General features: G+C 41.3%; 1 protein-coding gene across 1 annotated transcript; it reads left to right on the top strand.

Annotated features, from left to right (window-relative positions):
* Nucleotides 1-3,975: 3,975 nt before the first annotated feature.
* Nucleotides 3,976-21,712, top strand: map1b (microtubule-associated protein 1B). The gene is made up of 7 exons (XM_085358429.1): nt 3,976-4,159; nt 5,874-5,975; nt 13,851-13,933; nt 14,657-14,797; nt 14,980-20,122; nt 20,268-20,506; nt 21,557-21,712. Exons 1-7 carry the CDS (start codon nt 3,976-3,978, stop codon nt 21,710-21,712), a joined length of 6,048 nt encoding a protein of 2,015 aa, XP_085214555.1.
* The last annotated feature ends 334 nt before the right edge of the window (nt 21,713-22,046 follow it).

Below are 22,046 nucleotides of genomic sequence, written 5' to 3'. Positions count from 1 at the left end.
GGACCATGACAGTTCTAGGCTTTCAGTGTTACCTGGATCCATAGTAAAGTGAAACTGTGCATCATCAGCATAGAAAATAGTTACTAAATATGTGGCCCAGTAATATATTTAAACTGAAAATAAAGAGGAAGAAAAATGGACTTTTGGTTGACACAAAAGCTGACAGGGTGAGATGGGAAAATGTTCATTAATAGAATTAAGGGATCAAACTGCATCAAATGCAAAGTAGAAGAAAAAATATATGAAGCACTCATAGAGCGCAAACCTCTGCCAAGACAGCTCATTCACTTGGTAGTATTTACTTTCAAGGGAAAAGTGCTGTATTTTGTATATATTCATGTTGTTTTCTGTGTTCTTTTTAAACAAATTTTAGACGAGTGTTCACCTCTTTGTTGTGATCACTATTGTGGTTGTTACTCAAAAACGAACTATTATACATATTACACAGAAGACTTTTCTTTAAAGTAATGTAGTGCGTTACTTTATTACTTGAAAGATAAGGTCATTCCTCCCTCATTACATTACTTTCATGTTACTCTATAAAATAGCTGAAACACACTGTCTCATAATTACCATTTAACAATGTAAACCTGGGGCTACAGTCCCACGGACCAACACAAATCCCTATCCAAATGAGAACACACATATGATCTTTTTCGTAGTATTTATGTACGACCAGAAAGCTGAAAGTGCAAAGCAAGAATGAAAATCAGCACAAAGAGAGTTTAAAGCGATCGCCACAGTGATTCTGCTTTAGAAACATGAAAAGGTAGAAACAGAGGCTCCAGCCTGGCTGTGCCTCAGTTTGTTACTCGTTGAAGTTCAGGGTCTGGCTGCTGGGCTGAGGTCAGCATTCTCTTAGCTTGCACTAGGTTCTTAGCTAGCTTAGCAATAGTATGCTGTCTGGCAACCTAAGCAGGTGCTCCATAAATACCTCGGAGTAAACAGAGATAATAAACTGGACTGGGTTAAAAACACAGTTTATAGGAAGGTCCAGAGTCGTCTGTATTTTCTGAGGTGACAGAGATCTTTTTACATCTATCGGACAGTGTTCAGGATTTTCTGAGTCTGTTGTGGCCAGTGGCATCCTCCATGCATCCATGCTGTTGCATGCTGGGGCAGCAGGCTGAGGGTCGCAGATGCCAACAGACTCAATAAACTGATCCACAAGGCCAGCAATGTTGTAGGGATGGAGCTGGACTCCCTCAAGGTGGTGTCAGAGAGGCGGATGTTGTCCAAGATAAGGACAATGCTGGACAACACCTCCCACCCACTCCGTGACATGCTGGCCACAGGAGCACGTTCAGTGAGACACTGAGATTACCCAAATGCACCACTGAACGACAGGCAATCTTTCCTGCCTGTGGCTCTCTTCCTGAACATCTCCTCCATCTAATGAACAGTACAGTGAAATAGTTACACCCTTTTGCACATGCTCTACAATGAAAATAACAAATTTTTACAGTTTAGAGTAAAATGTCAGTCATACATATTTAATCTTTGCAATATTCTGGATATTTATAATTAAGCTATTTTTATATATTAGAGTAAATTAAATTTAGTAACTTTGCAATGTACTTGATTAATCCCGAAGGAAATTATGTGGTTAGAGTGGCTCCAAGACAATAAAACAGTAACAGACTGAAATCAATTAAATCATACAATAGTTCAAATTTTATTCGTGCATGTGAAGAATAACATTGTATTATTTAATTGATTTCGGTCTGTTACTGTTCTTATTGTCTTGGAGCCACTGTAACCACATAATTTCCTTCGGGATTAATAAAATATTCTGATTCTGATTAAGCAGGTGACTCATTTTGAAAAGTTACAAAATTATGTAACATCTAATAGACCAAAGTTCAAAACCAGATAAGTAACAATATGAAAGAAACATGCAATGTATAAACTTACCCCACCCTCTGTTGTCTGATAGCCACTGTAGGCATCTTTTGTTCTTTTCCAGAACACATTTCTTTGGTTTCCAAAGAAATGAATTAAACAGCTTATTTCACTTCTTTGGTTTGTTTTTTAAGTAACATCCAACAAAATGGGGCTTGGTGTTTTGTAAGACTCACGTGAGTGTTTGGGTTTTGAATCATTCACATCTTTCAGTGTTCATTTTTAAATGGCTTGTCCATACACACACACACACACACACACACACACACACACACACACACACACACACACACACACCATACATTCCTGTCTATCAAATTGCCATTGGCTCTCTATTCATCACCATCCCCCTCAAGCCACACAAACAGATACACACTCACACACACACTCACATCCATTTCGTCCTTGTCTGTATCTGGGAGACTTCTGGGGGCACCGTGTTGTATTTTTAATGGCATCCTTCTTTCCCAGCTGTGTATGATGAATGTTTGATATGACCTCCAATGGTCTTTGGAGAATAGAATCAAACCCAACCCACCACGCCACAAAGCCTCTGAAATATTCACATCCAGGAGCTGCTGAGTGGATTCCTGCTCCTGGTAGCATTTTTAAGTCAATAAAACACCTGCAGTGGCCCCGTTAGGCTTGCCAGAGGGAAATCTAGAATGAAATTCTGGATTTGTGCGCACGTGTATATGTGTATCTGTCTGACTCGTTTTTTGGTCTACACCTCCCTTTCTGTCTCTGTCATATTTGTGCCATGTTTTTTCTAGCAATGCTCAAACGTAGTTTTAAAGTTGTTTGTGTTCACAGAGGCCAAAGTTTAGCAAGTACCGGTAGGATTATTCTCCTGGGAAAACGGAGCATCTTTTATGTTCATATCAAAAGACAGAACTGTTTATTATTCACTGCCAACTGCATTTAACATCTAGACACACCACACACACACAGACACACACAGCACACACAGCACACACACTTGCAAAGAAAATATGACAGACTGGAATCCTGTGATCTCAACTCTTCTCATTTTCTTTCTGTTTGTAGTTTTCTGACTTAACCCACCCTAATATCTGATACTGCTTTCACATGAAGACTTGTGTTTTGTGAGATCTAAGATTCCAAGAATCAAAGAATTTTCCTCGAGTGACTCCCTTGAAACTTTTTAGTAGACTCTATGGGAGATCAAAGAGGGACCGTGAACAGATGCATAAAGGATATTTGTAGGATTAGAAGCCAAACACTTTTTTGGTTTGAAGTGATTTGATGTGTCTGGACATATAATACTTAGCCCTGCAACAGACTGGTGACCTGTTGGTGTGTACTACACCTCTCACCCAGTGACAGTCCCCCCAGCAATCATAAAGTGAATAAGTGGTTATCAAAATGCATGGATGGATGGATGGATAGCTACCATGGCTTCAGTCAATCTCTCAGGGGTTTTCTGCCCTGATCTTTGAGTACGGTCCTTGCAATTTGCATTCATTGTCTTTGAATATTATAGTTTTTGCATGTAAAAAAAATAAAAAATAAAAACAATTAAATGACTAAAAAGATGAAATCTCGGTTTAAAGTAAATAAAAAGTCTGTTTAAAAACGGAATCTCAAAAAGCACGTCAGAAAGGTCTATAAAGATTTTCACTGCGCTAACAGAAGTACAACTCGTTTACTACAACCCAACATCAGAAACTGAACCCAGAGGGGTGAAACATCAGTGCTCTAAGTATTTTTTTTAATATGAGTAACAAGTAGTGAGGAGTCCAGCACCGATGAAAACAATGAAAAGCATAAAATCTCAGTGACTTCCGGATGCGTTTGATTCGTTGCGGATGACATCAGCTGTGGAGTGAGTATGCGGAAAAAAAGCTCCGGCGCCCTCGTCTCTCCCCGGTTACCGAATGTGACACTGTGTCTGCTGGTATAAAAAGCAAGGGCCACTCCTATCAAGGCTGCACTTGCATGTCTGGAGACCACTCCAAAGCTCTGCAGCGAATAAAGGGAGGCTGGGATCCGCAAACGAGAGACAGCGAGAGAGCGGGGGCGTAAAAAAGAGAAGATAGACAGCAGGAGAGGATGGCAACCCTGGTTGAATCTGCAGACATGGAGACTTTAGGCGGCCAAAGCAACACCGGGGCGTCGCTGACATCCTCGAGCCCCTCGCAGCACTTTAATGACAGCAAATTCTACCTGCTGGTTGTTATCGGAGAGATCGTAACGGAGGAGCATCTGAAGTGTGCCATTGCGGACATAGAGAAAGGTAAGATGGGGCTTTGTGAAAGGGGGTGTAGGCCAGAGAGCTCCTCTTGACGTGTTCAAAACAGCTGGAACAGAGACGGATAGACTGGAAGTTTGGCAGCATAAAGTCACATAATCTGTGCGGGGGTTTTATTCTTTTCTTTTTTTTCTTTTTTGGAGCTGTAGTTATTTGCAGCGCTTTGCTTTGTGAACGGTGGTGAGGAATTACGCGTGTCAACGAGTAATGAACACAGTCTGAGTGTTATTTGTTGGGCAGCTGTTTGAAGTAGACTGCGGTGGTGCTATCTGTCAGCCCCTCCCAGTAACATCACTGTGAGCTAGAGGAAAATAATCACTACATCTTCGCCCTCGGGTATTTTACCCACCAACAGGGGCAGTTCTGTATCATTTTTTTTCTATCACATAATATCAGTGGGTTCAGTTGTTGCCAGCCACAACACACGTGGGCCTGGTGCTGTTATGAAGCTGACGAGCAATGATTCAGCATCCAATTCGGATTGTGCGTCAGTGCAGTGAAGCGAATCGGGTTTCTGAGGGTCTCTCGCAGCACCTTGCTTTTGTGTCACAGTTCACGGCCTGAAGGAGGAAACGAGAGTTTTCTCTCGGTTTGTGTCGTGGAGTTGACAGTTTGCGTTTCGAGACTGCTACAGTACGCGCCCTTGAATTACAATCAACGAATTCCCCCTTCATCCCCGTGGGAATATTTCTCCATCACTACCCTCCTGCATCCAGCTTTCTCTCTCATCCCACACACCGGCTTGTGGGCGTGGCTCGGTCCGCACTGCGGTCCCTACGGAAAGCCAGGAGGACCCATCTTCAAAGTGAAGCGGGGCGTTTTTTAGAAAGGCTACAGCTGCTGTAGAGGCCTGCCTCACTGGCCATAGTGCACTGTTTGTAGGGGGGGGCAATGGCGCAGTATCTGCGTGGGCGTAAAACTAAGATGGGTTCATATTATCTTTACCCTGCACACTTCTAGATTTTCCAGGCACTATCAGAGTAAAAGCACAGAGTAGGTGTGGCTCTTTGTTAAAGGTTAAATCTGCTGATGATGTATACAGATGTACCAAACAAAAAATGAATAAATAATTTTTCTTTAATTAAAAAAAATAAGAGGTTACTTTGGAGATGAACCTGTTGGGGCCACAGTCATTTCTTTCTCTCTCTCTCTCTCTCTCTCTCTCTCTCTCTTTCTCTCTCTCTGTGTATTGTCAAATTTACACTTGACCTTGGGTGGGAAAAAAATTCAATAAATACATTTATGCTGTCCCCTTCATGCTGTCTTTAAAATAAAAATTATCTTATTTAATGGTGTTTCGATTTTTAACTTATGCTGTCATTTATTTTTTTAAGGTTTAGGCCCTGTTGCTAAAATAAGTGTTTTCAGCCCATCGTCTGCTGTTCACCTCAGAGTAACACTGATTCACTGCTGCTATCAAATAACTTCTCGGAAGCCTTCATTAGGCCTTGGCTTTGCAAAATTATAGAGAGGATGACACCGCAATGAGTCAGCACAACAGAGGTCGTCCCTGCTTCTGGCACCGTGGCCAAACAGAAATAGGGATATAGATATTTCCTATTATAGATTTCATTCCTCTTGCCAAATTAAAAGTCAATCCTTGCTCGTGCCAAGATTTTCCTGTAAATTTTAGGAAGATAATTCACAAGGGAAGGTGACTTTTCACAGTTTTGTTTGTGCTTGTGTGCTTGTTTTGTAGGGATCCGCTCGTGGGACGCCAACTTAATTGACTGCAACCTGGACCAGGAACTCAAGCTTTTTGTGTCCAGACACTCGGCTCGTTTCTCTGCAGATGTCAGAGGTAAACTGGAAATTTATGCCACAACGTTTCACACCGATTAATGTCTTGAGATTTTTCAAACAGCTTCCATTGTGTCGTAAACAGAAACCAAAGACATACACTTTTGCAGTCATGTGAGAAATAATACGCTTAATGTATTAAAAGTAAAAACAATCACTATATAAAAGACCCCCTTTTTTATTTTAATTTATTTCAATCACGATCTACCCCTGTCATAAAATATGTTGTGAAGCACAGTACTTGAGTATTTACAGTTTCATAGCTGCGTTATCAGCAGTGTCCACCATTACATCTAAGTCAGCTACAGGGAGTGCAGAATTATTAAGCAAGTTGTATTTTTGAGGAATAATGTTATTATTGAACAACAACCATGTTCTCAATGAACCCAAAAAACTCATTAATATCAAAGCTGAATGTTTTTGGAAGTAGTTTTTAGTTTGTTTTTAGTTTTAGCTATTTTAGGGGGATATCTGTGTGTGCAGGTGACTATTACTGTGCATAATTATTAGGCAACTTAACAAAAAACAAATATATACCCATTTCAATTATTTATTTTTACCAGTGAAACCAATATAACATCTCCACATTCACAAATATACATTTCTGACATTCAAAAACAAAACAAAAACAAATCAGCGACCAATATAGCCACCTTTCTTTGCAAGGACACTCAAAAGCCTGCCATCCATGGATTCTGTCAGTGTTTTGATCTGTTCACCATCAACATTGCGTGCAGCAGCAACCACAGCCTCCCAGACACTGTTCAGAGAGGTGTACTGTTTTCCCTCCTTGTAAATCTCACATTTGATGATGGACCACAGGTTCTCAATGGGGTTCAGATCAGGTGAACAAGGTGGCCATGTCATTAGTTTTTCTTCTTTTATACCCTTTCTTGCCAGCCACGCTGTGGAGTACTTGGACGCGTGTGATGGAGCATTGTCCTGCATGAAAATCATGTTTTTCTTGAAGGATGCAGACTTCTTCCTGTACCACTGCTTGAAGAAGGTGTCTTCCAGAAACTGGCAGTAGGACTGGGAGTTGAGCTTGACTCCATCCTCAACCCGAAAAGGCCCCACAAGCTCATCTTTGATGATACCAGCCCAAACCAGTACTCCACCTCCACCTTGCTGAGTCGGACTGGAGCTCTCTGCCCTTTACCAATCCAGCCACGGGCCCATCCATCTGGCCCATCAAGACTCACTCTCATTTCATCAGTCCATAAAACCTTAGAAAAACCAGTCTTGAGATATTTCTTGGCCCAGTCTTGACGTTTCAGCTTGTGTGTCTTGTTCAGTGGTGGTCGTCTTTCAGCCTTTCTTACCTTGGCCATGTCTCTGAGTATTGCACACCTTGTGCTTTTGGGCACTCCAGTGATGTTGCAGCTCTGAAATATGGCCAAACTGGTGGCAAGTGGCATCTTGGCAGCTGCACGCTTGACTTTTCTCAGTTCATGGGCAGTTATTTTGCGCCTTGGTTTTTCCACACGCTTCTTGCGACCCTGTTGACTATTTTGAATGAAACGCTTGATTGTTCGATGGTCACATTTCAGAAGCTTTGCAATTTTGACACTGCTGCATCCCTCTGCAAGATATCTCACTATTTTTGACTTTTCTGAGCCTGTCAAGTCCTTCTTTTGACCCATTTTGCCAAAGGAAAGGACGTTGCCTAATAATTATGCACACCTGATATAGGGTGTTGATGTCATTAGACCACACCCCTTCTCATTACAGAGATGCACATCACCTAATATGCTTAATTGGTAGTAGGCTTTCGAGCCTATACAGCTTGGAGTAAGACAACATGCATGAAGAGGATGATGTGGACAAAATACTCATTTGCCTAATAATTCTGCACTCTCTGAATAGCTTCCTTGTGGAATCCTAAACACGTAGGCTTTATTGCCTACCACAGGATACACCCTGTCAGCATTTTCTTGCAAGGCACTTTTACCTTTGTGTCATTTGCAAAGTGAAGGAGTCTGTATGAAGATGAAACACATTCAGTGTTGCAGGACATGTGGTGTATCAGTAGGCAACATGGCCTTGACAGTCCCCAGCAGTTAAAGCTTCTGCTCCACATTGAGAACGACCAGCTTCGTATGTGGTTAGATGTTTAATAGATTGATCGAGCCGATAAATGTGGCTGCAAACTAAATCAGTAGGTCGATTCTAATGCATTAATATCCCTGTATCAAATCTCAGAAATGAAATACAGTCATCTGAGAGGCAGGATTCATCCAGAATGACATTTAACAGCAGTCCAGCTTCACACTCCCTTTTATCCCGTCTTCCCATCCTCCACTCTTGCCCTTTCCTCCAGTGTACTGTTGCCTTGCAACTAGATGCACAGTTGATTTGGGAGTAATTAGCAATGTCGAATCCCTAGTGGCGGTGTCTGTCCATGAAAATAAAGAAGGGAGGGGAACGGGGAGGACTCAGGGAGCAAGAGGGTGAGGGGAAGGGCTTTTAAAATAAGACAATGACACAGGCGGGTGGGGTGGTGAGAGAAGAGGAAATAATGGAGTAAGAACAGGCTGAAGAGAGATTGGGGTGATAAATAAGCAAGGTCACACAGAGAGACACGCAGCAGAATGAAGAGAACACTTTGAGAGTCAATGTCTTGGCAGGCAAAAAATCAATAATGTTATTTTCTCATATTGTATTTCTTTCCTTTTGGCAACTCTTTTTTTTTTACCTTTTTAAATTTTTGATTTCAGCTTGATGTGAACTGTACAATTTGACGGGTTTGTAGGGTTTTATGTAAAATGTCATGATTCTTTTTAATTCACAGATATATATTTTAAACTTTTGAATCATAATATTGTTAATTTAAAAAAAAAGATTTAAAAATAATATTAACATCACTTCTGTCACCTGGTGCACTGTGCTTAGTACTGGTCCTTCAAGAGCAAGAGGGTTCCTGGTTCGAACCCGCTGGCTGATTGGGTTCCTTCTACTGTCTGTGAGGTTTGTGTGTTCTCCTGGAGCCTGCGTGAGTTCACTCCAGGTACTCTGGCTTCCTCTCAGAGTCCAAAGACATGCATGCTAGGTTAATCGGTGATTCTAAATTGTCCATAGGTGTCTGTCTCTGTGTTAGCCCATGCTAAGTGATCTAAGACTAGTGGTCTCTGGAGGGTGTTACCAGCAAACTCTTCTATAGGCTCCAGTCCCACCACACCCCAAAAGGGAAAACCTCTTAAGAGAATGGAGGTTGGATGGATTTTGTCCTACCTTTCTCCCCTCACCCCCAACAGGAAGAAAACCCCCTGGTTTTCTTCCTGTTGTATTGTCACCAAGTGCTTGCTCATAGGGGCTCATCTGACTGGTGGGGTTTTCTCTAAAATAATTGTAGTGCTTTGTATGGCCTTGAGGCAACTGTTGTTGTGATTTGTTGCTATATAAATTAAACTGAATTGAATTGGATGGATGCGGTACCTCCCCATACTTTTTCACAGAAAGGTGTATATTATCAGGAGCAGCAGCTAGAAGCTGAATTGGCAATGGGCTGCAAAGCAGCTTGCACTTGCACACTATGGGCATGCTATGGCAGCTTAAATCCACTTCTTACATGAGATTTGTCCTTTGGACCCATAGAAGTTGAGCCATCAGTAGAGGTGGGCTGGCACTGAGATGAATTGATCTGCTCCAATTGCAGCCATGACCGTGACCTTCAGGCACCCCTGTGCCTGAATTAAAACTATGCTTGATATGACTTTATTAATTATAAATTAGGATTTAACAGGAAAGAACATCGAAGCTGAGTGAAACATAAAAGGTTAAAAAAAAAAAAGTTAATCCTTGCTAACAGAAGTTGTATCAAGCATCTTGTCAGAAATGAATCAGCATTGGTTCTCGGAGGGCTGTGTAGTGAGTTGAGCTTATGAGTTGATTTTCAGTGGGACTTACCCTTAGCTGTAATAAAGAAAAATCAATGAAACATCTTTAAATGCTGCATTCTTGAGTTTTCTCTTTAGCTGGTAGGGTGGTTTCATTCATTGCTTAGAGATTATTCTTTAGAGGAAAACCAGCGGGTGAAATCCGGCTCAGGAGGGCAAATGCAATTACCTGTCTGCTTGATGAACGACGAACCGTCAATCACGTGGCGCACAGGATGCCTGGCCCTCACAGTAACAAGGAAAAGAGAGGAAGAAGAGCAGGCTAGATGGGAGACCACCTGCCTTTCCTTTATAGACATATGACACTTCTGTTTACTTATAGATTTCCCATCACTCTGCCATCAGTGCAGACAGCAGTGAAGCCTCAAAAGACATGTCTAAACCACAAATCCATGAAGAAGCCTTGCTAATGAGATTCTTGAAGACAAGACTGCAATTTATGATCGATGATATTTAAAAACTGTGTTGACTTTTATTCATTTGTCAGCGAAGAAAATATTCCTAATGGTCTGTTTTCTCTTCATTCCTGACTCCAACTGCAGATCAGCAGTTTTATTCACCTGCATCATAAAAAGTCCCACATCCCCTGATATTATAAGCACTGCAATAGAAAAAAATTGTAATAATAACTGCCTTTCATCTGTCAGCTTGTCATTCAATTGCATGGGCTAATTCCTACAGTAATGACTATGAAGATGTTAAAAGCTGAATGCTGGCAGTGAGAATCAATATGGTGCCACAGGTGATCGACTGCTTTTCAAGTTAATAGCTGGATCATTGCCATTAGCTCCATTACCAGACATGTTATATATGCTTGGTTGGAGACAAATCCAAAAGTCACAGTAAAAATTTTGCCAGTGTCTCTGCTGGACGTCACCGAGGGATTAATAAAGTTCTATCTTATCTTGTTTTGGTATGAAATACACTTGCTGACACACACAATACTGGGGATCTAGAGGAGCAGATCCAGTCCTTCCTTTTGCTTTAAAGCAAGTGCTGAATTTAGTTGTTCCACTGATCTATTTTTGGTGGGGTGCCATCCTCATTGATGTTCCCATCTGGCTCGGTCAGTTGCAGAGAGGGAAAAACCAACCGGTCGTCCTCTTCCTATTCAGCCAGAAGGAGAATGTTTAGCGATGCATGTCACATTACCTCACCTCCCGCTGAGACAGAGACGCACTGGGTTTTAAGGATTTTCATATCGATCAAAGTAATTGTCAGAGTCAAACAAGCTCCTGTGTGCAATCTGTCACTTTTTGATGAGTTAAATCAGACACATGGCGGTGGTGATGGATAGTTTGTTTTTTTTCCTGTGAGGAGTGCTGTGCTATACTTTCTATTTCATCACATAAAAGGCCAGTAAGCAGGGCGTAACCCACGAAGAGGGACAAAGACAAAAGAGATGCGTCTCTTTTGCATTAGCGGTTACAGATATGGCTTTGTTTCTTAGAGGAGCACCGGTCAGACCACTCCCTCCTCAGAATGGGTTTTGGTGAAGGTTTTTCCACCCCTGAGTAGCAGGGGTTTTATGATGGTTGTAGTAGACAGACACAAATCTTCAACATGCCGGTAAAATGCAGGTGCAAAGGAAAACTGTTTTTCACGAGGCCAATCGGTTTGACAGAAATCACCAACAGCTTGTTCGCATCTCGAAGGTGAATGTACCAACACTAGAAATAAAAGAAACAAATAAAGCTGATGCATTCATTGCCTGCTCACTGGAAAAAAATGACACACATTTAAGGTCTTCAATAGATTCTGCTGGAAAATATCCACTATGCACTCAAAAAAATGAAAGCAATGACCCTTTTGTCGTTTAAGGTTCTGTCATGATGTTGAATTTACACAAAATCTCTAGATTACAATCATTCTAGAAGAATTCATTATTATTATTTTTTTCCATCCACACCCCCAAAAACAGAACTGACAAATGCCTGGGAGGGAACAAAACCTCGAACCATTATTCCAGTTTTTACTGAACCCCCGAGATTATTAGACCCCAGCAGTCATTTACTGTGTAGGAAACACAGCAGTGAATGAGAGTGTTTTCTGTAAGGCATGATAACTCTCTGGGGTGAAGCAGTAGAGTTAATGGTTGTGCATTCCTTCATGAGAATCTGCTGCTATATGAAATATGTATGGAGGAATCAGCCGAGCAGGCAGATAGCTGCTGGAGTATTGCGTCTCCAGGGACAAGCCACACTCAGTCTTCAACACGGTGCTTCTGAATTTACAGTCTGGGTCCAAGCACTTCACACAAAGCAGATTCTCATCCTTTGTCTTTCCATTATAGCAGCAACATTTTTTTGTTTGTTTGTTTTGACTGAAATAAATGAATAAAAATAAGATCTGTGTCTTGTAGTTTGGTATCAGTTGATGCTTGATGTTGGTGACAGTGAGGAGAAACAAAGGGTCTGTGGGGTTGACTGAGTGAAGCCTGACATGTAGGGATGGATAATGAAGCTAAAGATACCATGTTCATGTCTCATCCGCTGGGCCAGAGGACAGCCAAACCCCCCTCACACACACACAGTGGGGTCACAGTCATAATCAATCAACCAAAACCTAGAAGATTGATCACGGGCCTAACCCCACAACACTGTTCGTGTTCTGTCTAATCACTCCGTCTCCTGAGAGAGGAAATATTACCTTTCTCAAATTGCTGCAGATTCATCTATTTTTAGTGGCCATTGTCAGAGTTCAAATCGTTACTGGGTGTTAGAGTGAGGCAGATAATAACCCAGCCATGTCGGTGCTGTCTGTCCTCTCACAGAGGCCGAGTCTGACTGGAGTTGTGTAGCACTGTAAAAGAAGTGGCTAGTCAGTAATTGTCAAATAATTGGGAATAATAATAACATGATAACATGTCCTTTAACCTTGCAGTATGTAAATATTTGTTTGTTGAATAAAGTAGCCAGTTTAAAGCATCATCTTTATATTTGGGAAAATTTGATAGACATTTTTTAAATAGATATTTGGTCAGTTATTACAGGCAGAAACTAATTGGCAGAATAATCAGTAATGTTAATAATAATTTTTATTTTGTGTCTTTAGTGTATAACTGTTACAAAGAACTCAGGGTTATTATAGGAACTGGGAGTTCAAACGCACTGCAAGTCGAATAAAGCACAACGTAAATTTAAAAAAAAGCTACAAGAGCTTGCAAAACATAAATAAATAGATAAATAAAATAATAAAACACAATGTAAGTATTTGTGGGGAGACAAAAAAATGTGACGGAACAGCTGCAGAACTGACAAGCTAAAAGTAAACAGCAAACGTGTATGTACATGTGTTAAAAGAATCATGTGATTAAAACAAACAACAAATTTATGTAAATGTCTGGCCACTTAAATTTCCTGCATGAACAGTGAAGAACAAGGCAATAGAACATGTGTAACAGAAATATGTATATTTCATGAAAAATCAGTCATTGCTGTTAATATATGAATATTATTAGGAGAGTTTTATAATGATGAATTCAAAAAGATCAAAGAGAAATTATTCTTGTGTCACTTACATAAGATTGCTATAATATAATATATATAATATATATAATATAATTTGCTATAAATTAATAAGCACAGGGGCAAAAAAAATACTTGATTTTTAATTCAATTAAATTTTATTTTATTGGCGCTTTATATTGTACAGCAGATCATACAATAATAATAATAATTTTTACAATTATTAAATGATAAATCCAATTATTTCCTTGAATAATCAGCCAATTGGTTTGGTTGGCAAATTAGTAAATACTTTCCTTCTTTTCCTGTCTTTTATACAATAAAGTAGGATATCATCATTACTGAGAGGCTGTATCTGATACACAGTTTTCTGTTGGTCAGCTACTCTGTAGATTGATTATGCCTCTTGGTTCTATCTAATTATATTCACAGCAGGGTTACTATATAACTCATAGCATGAGACATTTAGCATGACATTTATTTTACTATATCTATTTTCTGTTTTCTTTTCAGGCCAGAGAATTCTTCACCACAAAAGCAATATTCTGGAGACCGTTGTGCTCATCAACCCTTCAGATGAAGCCGTCAGTACCGAGGTAAAACATTTTTCCTACTAGAAATTATAGCTTCTTCCCATTATTCTCCCATCAGCATTTACAAAACATTTAAATCTTAAAACAGGTAATTATACAGCCCGGTGTGTTTGCTGATGTTGACTAAGAACCAAAAAAAAAAAAGGGGGGGGGGGGGGGGGGGTGTAATAAGAAATCTAAGAACCTGGACTGATGTGTTCTTTATTGCAGGGATAGCAAGCACAGATTTTGGATTTCGCTTAACTTCAAGGAGAATAAAAATATGAGAGGATCAGGAATTGCGCCTTCTCGTTGTTTCCTTCACTCCCTCCCTGTTTGCAGTCACACTCTGCACTTATAATATCACAGAGCACAGCAGGAGTGATTTGGCCAGCCGCCCAGAGAAACTGATGGTGCTGAAGTAGAAAAAAAGAACATCAGAAATAGTGAAGGACAGCGAGATAGAGTGATGACAGTACAATAGACAGTCAGAGAACAATTAAGCTAATTAGCTAATGGAAATAAGTGACTTGAAGCAGGTGGTATTTCTAGTACATTTATCATTAAGCTAAATGCGTAAGTATTGAGCTTCTTTATTTCCTTTTTAATATAATTATTTTGAGGAGAAGGACTGCAGCTGCAGTAAATAGTCACCACATAAGTACTTTTCTCCAAGTTTATATAAATTATTATCTACTGTTGAACAAATCAGTGCACAGACAACGTATATTTTTTTCTCCTTTCTAGGTGCGTTTGATGATCTCTGACACTGCCAGACACAAACTTTTGGTCTTGTCAGGACAATGCTCTGAAAACACCGGGGAGCTGATCCTTCAGTCTGGATTGTTCTCATTTTTCAGTTTCATAGACATATTCACTGACCAAGAGGTGAGCAAACATGGGGAGGGTTCTTCTTATGACACATTTACATAATGGTTATTGAAAGTAAAAAAAAGAATGAGAAAAAATGTGTGGTGGTCCCACACCCATATACTTACAGACACATACTGAACCTGAAATCATTGTAAGTACATTACTGATTCCATTAATCATTTTTTTCTCATGGCCAGATTGGTGAATTGCTCAGCACCATTCACCCAGCAAACAAAGCCAACCTCACTCTCTCCTGCCCCGAACAAGGCGAATGGAAAAATTCCAACTTGGACAAACACAATCTGCAGGACTTCATTAACATTAAACTAAACTCCACTCTCATCCTTCCTGAAATGGAGGGCCTCTCAGAGTTCACAGAGTACTTATCTGAATCTGTAGAGATCCCAACTCCTTTTGACATGTTAGAACCACCAACCTCAGGTGGATTCCTCAAGCTCTCCAAACCATGCTGCTACATTTTCCCCGGAGGTCGCGGTGACTCCGCTCTCTTTGCTGTCAACGGCTTCAACATGCTAATCAATGGAGGTTCAGACAGAAAGTCGTGTTTTTGGAAGCTGGTGAGACATCTAGACCGGGTGGACTCCATTCTCCTGACCCACATCGGTGACGACAATCTTCCGGGCATCAATAGCATGCTGCTGAGGAAGATTGCAGAGCTCGAGGAGGAACAGTCGCAGGGTTCAACAGCAAACAGCGACTGGGTGAAGAACATGATTTCTCCAGACATTGGAATTGTGTTTGTGAATCTTCCCGAAAACCTGGACAATCCTGAACCCAATTACAGAGTGCGCAGAAATGTTGAGGAGGCAGCTTTCACTCAGCAGTTTCTTAACAAACTAAATTTACGGACTGAGCCTTTGCAAAGACCTGTAGGAAACACTATAGAACCGATCATACTTTTTCAGAAAATGGGCGTGGGCAAGCTTGAGATGTATGTGCTTAATCCATCAAAGAACAGCAAGGACATGCAGCACTTCATAAAACAGTGGACAGGAAGTGAAAAGGACACCACTTCCATCCTGCTCCCGAATGGAAAAGAATCAGAGTTCCCTCTCTCTCACATGATTTCCATTGCTTCACTCATTGTGTGGCACCCTGCAAATCCCTCAGATAAGGTTGTTCGTGTTCTCTTTCCCGGAAATGCCACCCAGCATCATATTTTTGAAGGTTTAGAAAAGCTTAAGCACCTGGACTTCTTGAAGCAGCCCGTTTATATTCAAAAAACAGTGTCTGCTAACATGCCATCAACACCGACACTGAAGCAAGCCAAGATGAAACACCGAACAGACAGCAAAGAGAGCCTCAAGTCTACCCCAAAGCCTTCACCAGTCAAAAACATCAGGAAGGATTCCACAGAGGAAACACCAGAAAAGGCAAAGGCTGATGCAGAATCAGCTCGTGAAAAAACACAAAAGATGGAGAAAAAAGAAAAAGTCCCACTGAAAAAGGGAAAGGCACCTGAGAAAGAATCAAAAGCAAAGGCAGAGCAAGCTGCCCAAAACGAAACGCCAGAAAAAAAGAAACCAAAAGCTGAAAAAGAGAAGATTGTTAAAAAGGAGGCCAAAGCGTCTGTGGAAAAGAAAAAGGAGGTTAAAAAAGAAGTAGCAAAAAAAGATGAAACCCCTAAACAAGAAAGCAAAAAAGATGAAAAAATGAAGAAAGAGGATGCAAAGAAAGGTCTAAAAAAGGATATCAGAAGAGACTCACCTATGAAAGAGAAGAAAGAAGAAAAGAAAGAGCAAAAGAAAGATGCCAAAAGGCCATTAAAAGATATAAAAAAGGCATCTGCTGCAGGTGAAGAAAAGAATCTCAAACCAAAGCCTCTGAAAAAAGATGATGCTTCAAAGAAAGATTCAGGAGGTCCATCAAAGTTAAAAGACAAAGGAAAGATAAAGGTGGCAAAGAAGGAGACAAAAGAGGATGCCACCAAAGTGGAAGCTAGTGCTGCTCCAGTGACAGTGGATCCAGAAGAAGAAAGATCTCTGATGTCCTCACCAGAGGACCTCACTAAGGACTTTGAAGAGCTCAGAGCTGAAGAGTTTATGGAGGACGATGCAACAGTTGAACAAAATGTGGAAAAGGAGACTGTGATGATACACCATGAAGAAGTGATTCAAACCAAAGAGTCACCTGAGGCATTAGAGTCTGTTGATGAAGGTATAACCACAACTGAGGTGGAAGGAGAAAGTGGAGAGACTCCAGATGAACAAGTACTCAAGGGAAAAATCAATGGAAGCGTATCAGAGAAGTTTGATGATGAGGGCACTGTGATGGAGGAGACATCTGAGGGAGGGGATTATGAAGAGAAAGGAGAGACTGAAGAAATATATGAACCACAGAAAGCAGAACTGGTTAAAAATAATCTTCCTCCCAGTGTGGAAGAACACCACCAAGAGAAACATGCTGAAATGAAACAAGTTAGTGCTGAAAACAACAACGTAGAAAATGATTTCATTAGTCAAAAAGAAACAGAGAATCAAAATCTGTTTGTATCTGCTTCACCTAAAGTGTCCTCACCAGTGTCTCCAGCTGCGTCTATCCATGATGAAATGGTGCCAGTTGGCTTTGAGAGTTCAACAGCCTCCGATGAAGAGAACAGAGACGAACCTCCTGAAGATTACACTGTCACATCTGGCCACACCCAGTCCACCATTGAAATCTCTAGTGTGCCTACTCCGATGGATGAGATGATGACTCCCAGGGACATTATGAGCGATGAAGCCACCAATGACGAGAATGAGTCTCCGTCACGGGATGTTGGCAGGTTTGACACATCAGAGTGTGACAGAAAGAAGCTCTCTCAACTTCAGGATATTCCATGTTTAAATCGCTCTCAGAGTGATGCCACTGAAGGTCAGGACTACAACCATTCTGCTTCTACAATATCTCCGCCTTCATCTCTAGAAGAAGATAAATTCTCTAAGGATTTTCTCTCTGCAGGAAAAGCTAAATGCTTTGCCACGGCTCAGTATGATGCTGATTCATCTAAACTCAGTTCAGTATCCACAACAGTACCTTTTGTGCGATCTCCCTCAGTTGACAATAAGGATATTTCTGATTCACTATCAGTGTTTGCTCCTCCAATAGAATTATCCACCACACTGGCAGGATACACCAGAGCAACAGCAGATTCCTCCATTAGCCCAGATGATAAGACATTAGAAGGTGCTAATTCGCCTCAGTCATCTGGTCACACTCCCTACTATCAGTCACCCGTAGATGAAAAAGCGGGAGCTCTGGCAACTGCATCAGAAGAAAGAAAAGAACAGGGTCCAGTAATTGTGGAGGTTACAAGTGATAAAGAAGATTCCTCCAACAGAGTTACCCCAGAGCCTCATGAACAGGAACTAGAAAGTTCCTCCCCAGTAGAGAGGGTAGCATCCTCACCAAAGAGCTCGCCAACAGCTGAACCTGATTCTCCAACAAAGAAGGAAAAGTCCCCCTTTGATATAGATCCTAAGAAAACAGGAGAAAACAGTCATTCCGTCTTTTTTTCAGCACCACTGACCAAACATGAATCAGACATCAACCCTTTCACAGCGTTCAAAGAAGAGAGTAAAATGTCAATTTCAGAGGGCACTACATCAGATAAGTCTGGAACTCCTCTGGAGGAAGTAGTAGCAGAGGACACTTTCTCACATTTAGCTTCAGCATCCACAGCTTCCTTGGCCACCAGCTCCTTGCCAGAACCAACCACGGACTCTCCTTCCCTTCATGCCGAAGTGGGCTCTCCTCACTCAACTGAAGTAGACGACTCTTTGTCCGTCTCTGTGGTTCAGACCCCAACCACTTTCCATGAGGCAGAGGGATCTCCATCCAAGGATGATAGCCCAAGGCCAATGTCAATCTCCCCAGACATCTCCCCCAAAACAAAAAGCAGGACACAGATGCAGGATACAAAATCCCCAGAGCACTCTACCATGTCAATAGAGTTTGGTCAGGAATCCCCTGACCATTCCTTAGCCCTGGACTTCAGCAAGCAGTCCCCAGAGCACCCATCAGTGGGCAGCTCACGTGCTACAGAAAATGGCCCAACTGAGGTTGACTACAGTCCTTCAGATGCAACTGACATAAGAGCATCTGGAGACCCAACCTCTGCAGTGGAAAATCCATCACTTTTTGAAGAAAATGATTCAGTTTGTGCCACTTCTGCAACCCCATCAGATGCATCTCAGTCTACTCCCTCTGCAACAACCCCATGTCAAATGACAGAGATGACACGTGCTGTGGTTGAGCAAACAGAAAAGTCTCCAGTCACCCCCAAAGCAACCTCACTAATCCACTCTCCCCATTCCAGTGAGCCATCCCCTGTGCTTGGAGGTCCAGCAGGTAAAGAAAGCAGCAGCCCCATTTCACCATCTGTGGAGGATATAGCTGATAAATCTGACACATACCAAGAATATGACAGGTCACCCTCACCCCCAAAAGCTACTTCCCCATCCTCTTCTTTCACTCTTTCAAAAGAGGAGACACTTTTCCAGGCAAAGGAAACTAATCCCTTTAAATGTGATGATTATACATTTGAGAAAAAATCCCCTGTGAGCCCTAAACTTCCTTCCCCATCACATCTGCCACTCTCTTGTGATCAGTATAATTCTGCCTGTGGCTCCAAAGACCCAGACTCCACTAAGAGGAGCCCCTGTGCTCCATCTAAGACAGATGTGGACCTCTGCCTAGTTACTTCATGTGAATACCGTCACCCCAAAACAGAACTCTCCCCATCTTTCATCAACCCTAACCCTCTGGAGTATTTCATCAATGAAGAGAATGCCTTGGACGATGAGAAACCTCTGGCCAAGTCAGGAGGAGGACCTCCACCACCAGGAGGTAAGCTCTACACCAGGCAATGTGAGGAGACACCACCAACATCCATTAGTGAATCTGCTCCCTCCCAGACAGATTCAGATGTTCCACCAGGGACAGAAGAGTGCCCCTCAATTACAGCAGATGCAAACATTGACTCTGAAGATGACTCTGAGACTCTGCCTACTGACAGAACCCTCACCTACAGGCATGCTGATCCTCCTCCCGTTGCACTCAGGGACCCTGCTCCATCTTCAGGTCACCATGACGTCTGCATGGTCGATCCAGAGGCCCTCAAGGCTGAAGAAAACCTCCACAATGCTAACACAGAAGGAGGCGAAAAGCCCAACAAGAAAAAACTTTCCAAAAAATCTTCATCACCATCTAGAAAGGTTGGTCTATCAAAAGTGAAGGACTCAAAGATGGCCTCTCCAAAGAAGGGTGTAGGAGAAGGGAAAGATGCCAAAAATGCAACCAATACCTCTGCCTCCAGAGGGGTAAAAAGCACCACATCAGGTGAGTACTTATATGTGTATATATATATATATATATATATAGTGTATCACATATCAGTTTTTGACATCTATTTGCGGCACAGTATCTTTTGTTTTTAGTTATTATTTTCTAAATGTCATCTGAGGCAAATTTACATTTTTTTCAGGTACAGGAAGTGGAAAGGTATCAGGTGGGACATCTCTACCGAACTGCCCTCCGATGTACATGGATTTGGTTTACATCCCTAATCACTGCAGTGCCAAAAATGTGGATGCTGAGTTCTTTAAGCGTGTGCGGTCCTCTTACTATGTAGTAAGTGGCAATGACCAGGCAGCTCAGGAACCCAATCGGGCTGTCCTTGATGCTTTGCTTGAAGGAAAAGCCCAGTGGGGAAACAATATGCAAGTAAGTACCAAGTATTAATATAATGTAATAATGCAATACAGTGGTCCAAGAGGTCAAATGGACTGCAACTTAAGAAAACACCAGGAAAGAGAAAAATGCTGCAAAAGTGCACCGAACACAACAGATGCTGAATAAAATGCAATGGAAATGGAAAAAAAAAAACACAGCAGAAGTTGAGTACTCACAAAACACAACAGAGGCGTGTCTGGGGATACGCTAATGTCACAGACTAGCACATGTGACAGAAACCAAAACATGCAAAGGACTGCACTGAGACATGCTTAACAAAAGCACAGGGTTCATCAGTGTTGCAGAAGTCAGATGTATTTTCTGTGATTCATATAATACTGTTAATACATTGTTTGCTATTAGCAAACTGTTACTGTTACCTTGTCACTTCACTTCCACAGCCGTTCCATGCACTGTCTGATATCCCAGTTGTTTCTCTAAATTCACAATAATTTTAGTCCAGGAGCAATGTTGTAACTGACCAATGACGATGTCTGAGCATTCAGTTAGCATTATCCAAGAAATTAGTTCATGTTTTTAAAAGTATCACTAGCAAAGCAGCATGAGTAACCTAAATTTGGATAACAGCAAACTTAACTTGATAATATAATTAATAAAAAAGAAAACACTTAAAATGCTTACCATTTGTTCCAGAAGAGAGTTTTGTGTAAACAAATGCATTTTTTCCTGACATTGCAGAGCTATGACTTTGCAACAATGTGATTCATCATTTGCAGTGCAGATCCTGGACCAACATCAACACAGTGCTATCAGACACACCTCGTTGCAACACACAATATGGTTTCCCCTTCAACACTTCTGTTCTGTATCATGATTTTTAATTGTTTTCAGCTTTTGCATCATTTCTTTTCTATTTCCATTGTGTTTTGTGTGCTTTTGCAGCATTTTTCTATTTAAGGTACAGCAAAAATTAAAAAAAACAAACAAACAAACCTCTGCTTCAACTAAAGTTAATGTTTATATATGATTATTCAAATTCAAGATGCCATTTCAGTTGAGTCTCTTTGTCGCCCATGTTAGGTTACGCTCATTCCAACCCATGACACTGATGTGATGAGAGAGTGGTACCAGGAGACTCATGACAAGCAACAGGAGTTGAACGTCATGGTACTGGCCAGCAGCAGCACTGTCGTCATGCAGGACGAATCCTTCCCAGCTTGTAAGATAGAAATGTAGGCCTGTTCCTTGAGAGATCAGGAAGGGTCCCAATTTTAAGTAAGAAAACCAATTCATGTAGCATAAAACCTAAGCAGACACCTAAACACAGAATGAAATAAATATCGGCAACAAGGACTGATTACCAAACTTTCCTCCTATGTACTAACAGTAACACAGATCAGCTCTGAAGGAGTCCATACAAAGGGTGATGTTTCATGCAGGTAGAGTACTGGGGGAGAGAAGAAACCAAATAAGCAAGCCAAGCTATGATTGTCCAGTTATGCTGAGTCTAGTGAAGTTCAAGAAAATGATGTTGTTGTTGATGTATCGAGTTTTCCTCTGCATCCCCACA

Source organism: Diplotaxodon limnothrissa, linkage group LG7 (assembly GCF_057381915.1).
Source record: "Diplotaxodon limnothrissa isolate DT_005_m linkage group LG7, D_limnothrissa_male_GT1.1, whole genome shotgun sequence".
NCBI lineage: Eukaryota > Metazoa > Chordata > Actinopteri > Cichliformes > Cichlidae > Diplotaxodon > Diplotaxodon limnothrissa.
The sequence above is the reverse complement of the archived record's forward strand: the minus strand, read 5'-3'. Positions and strand labels throughout refer to the sequence as shown.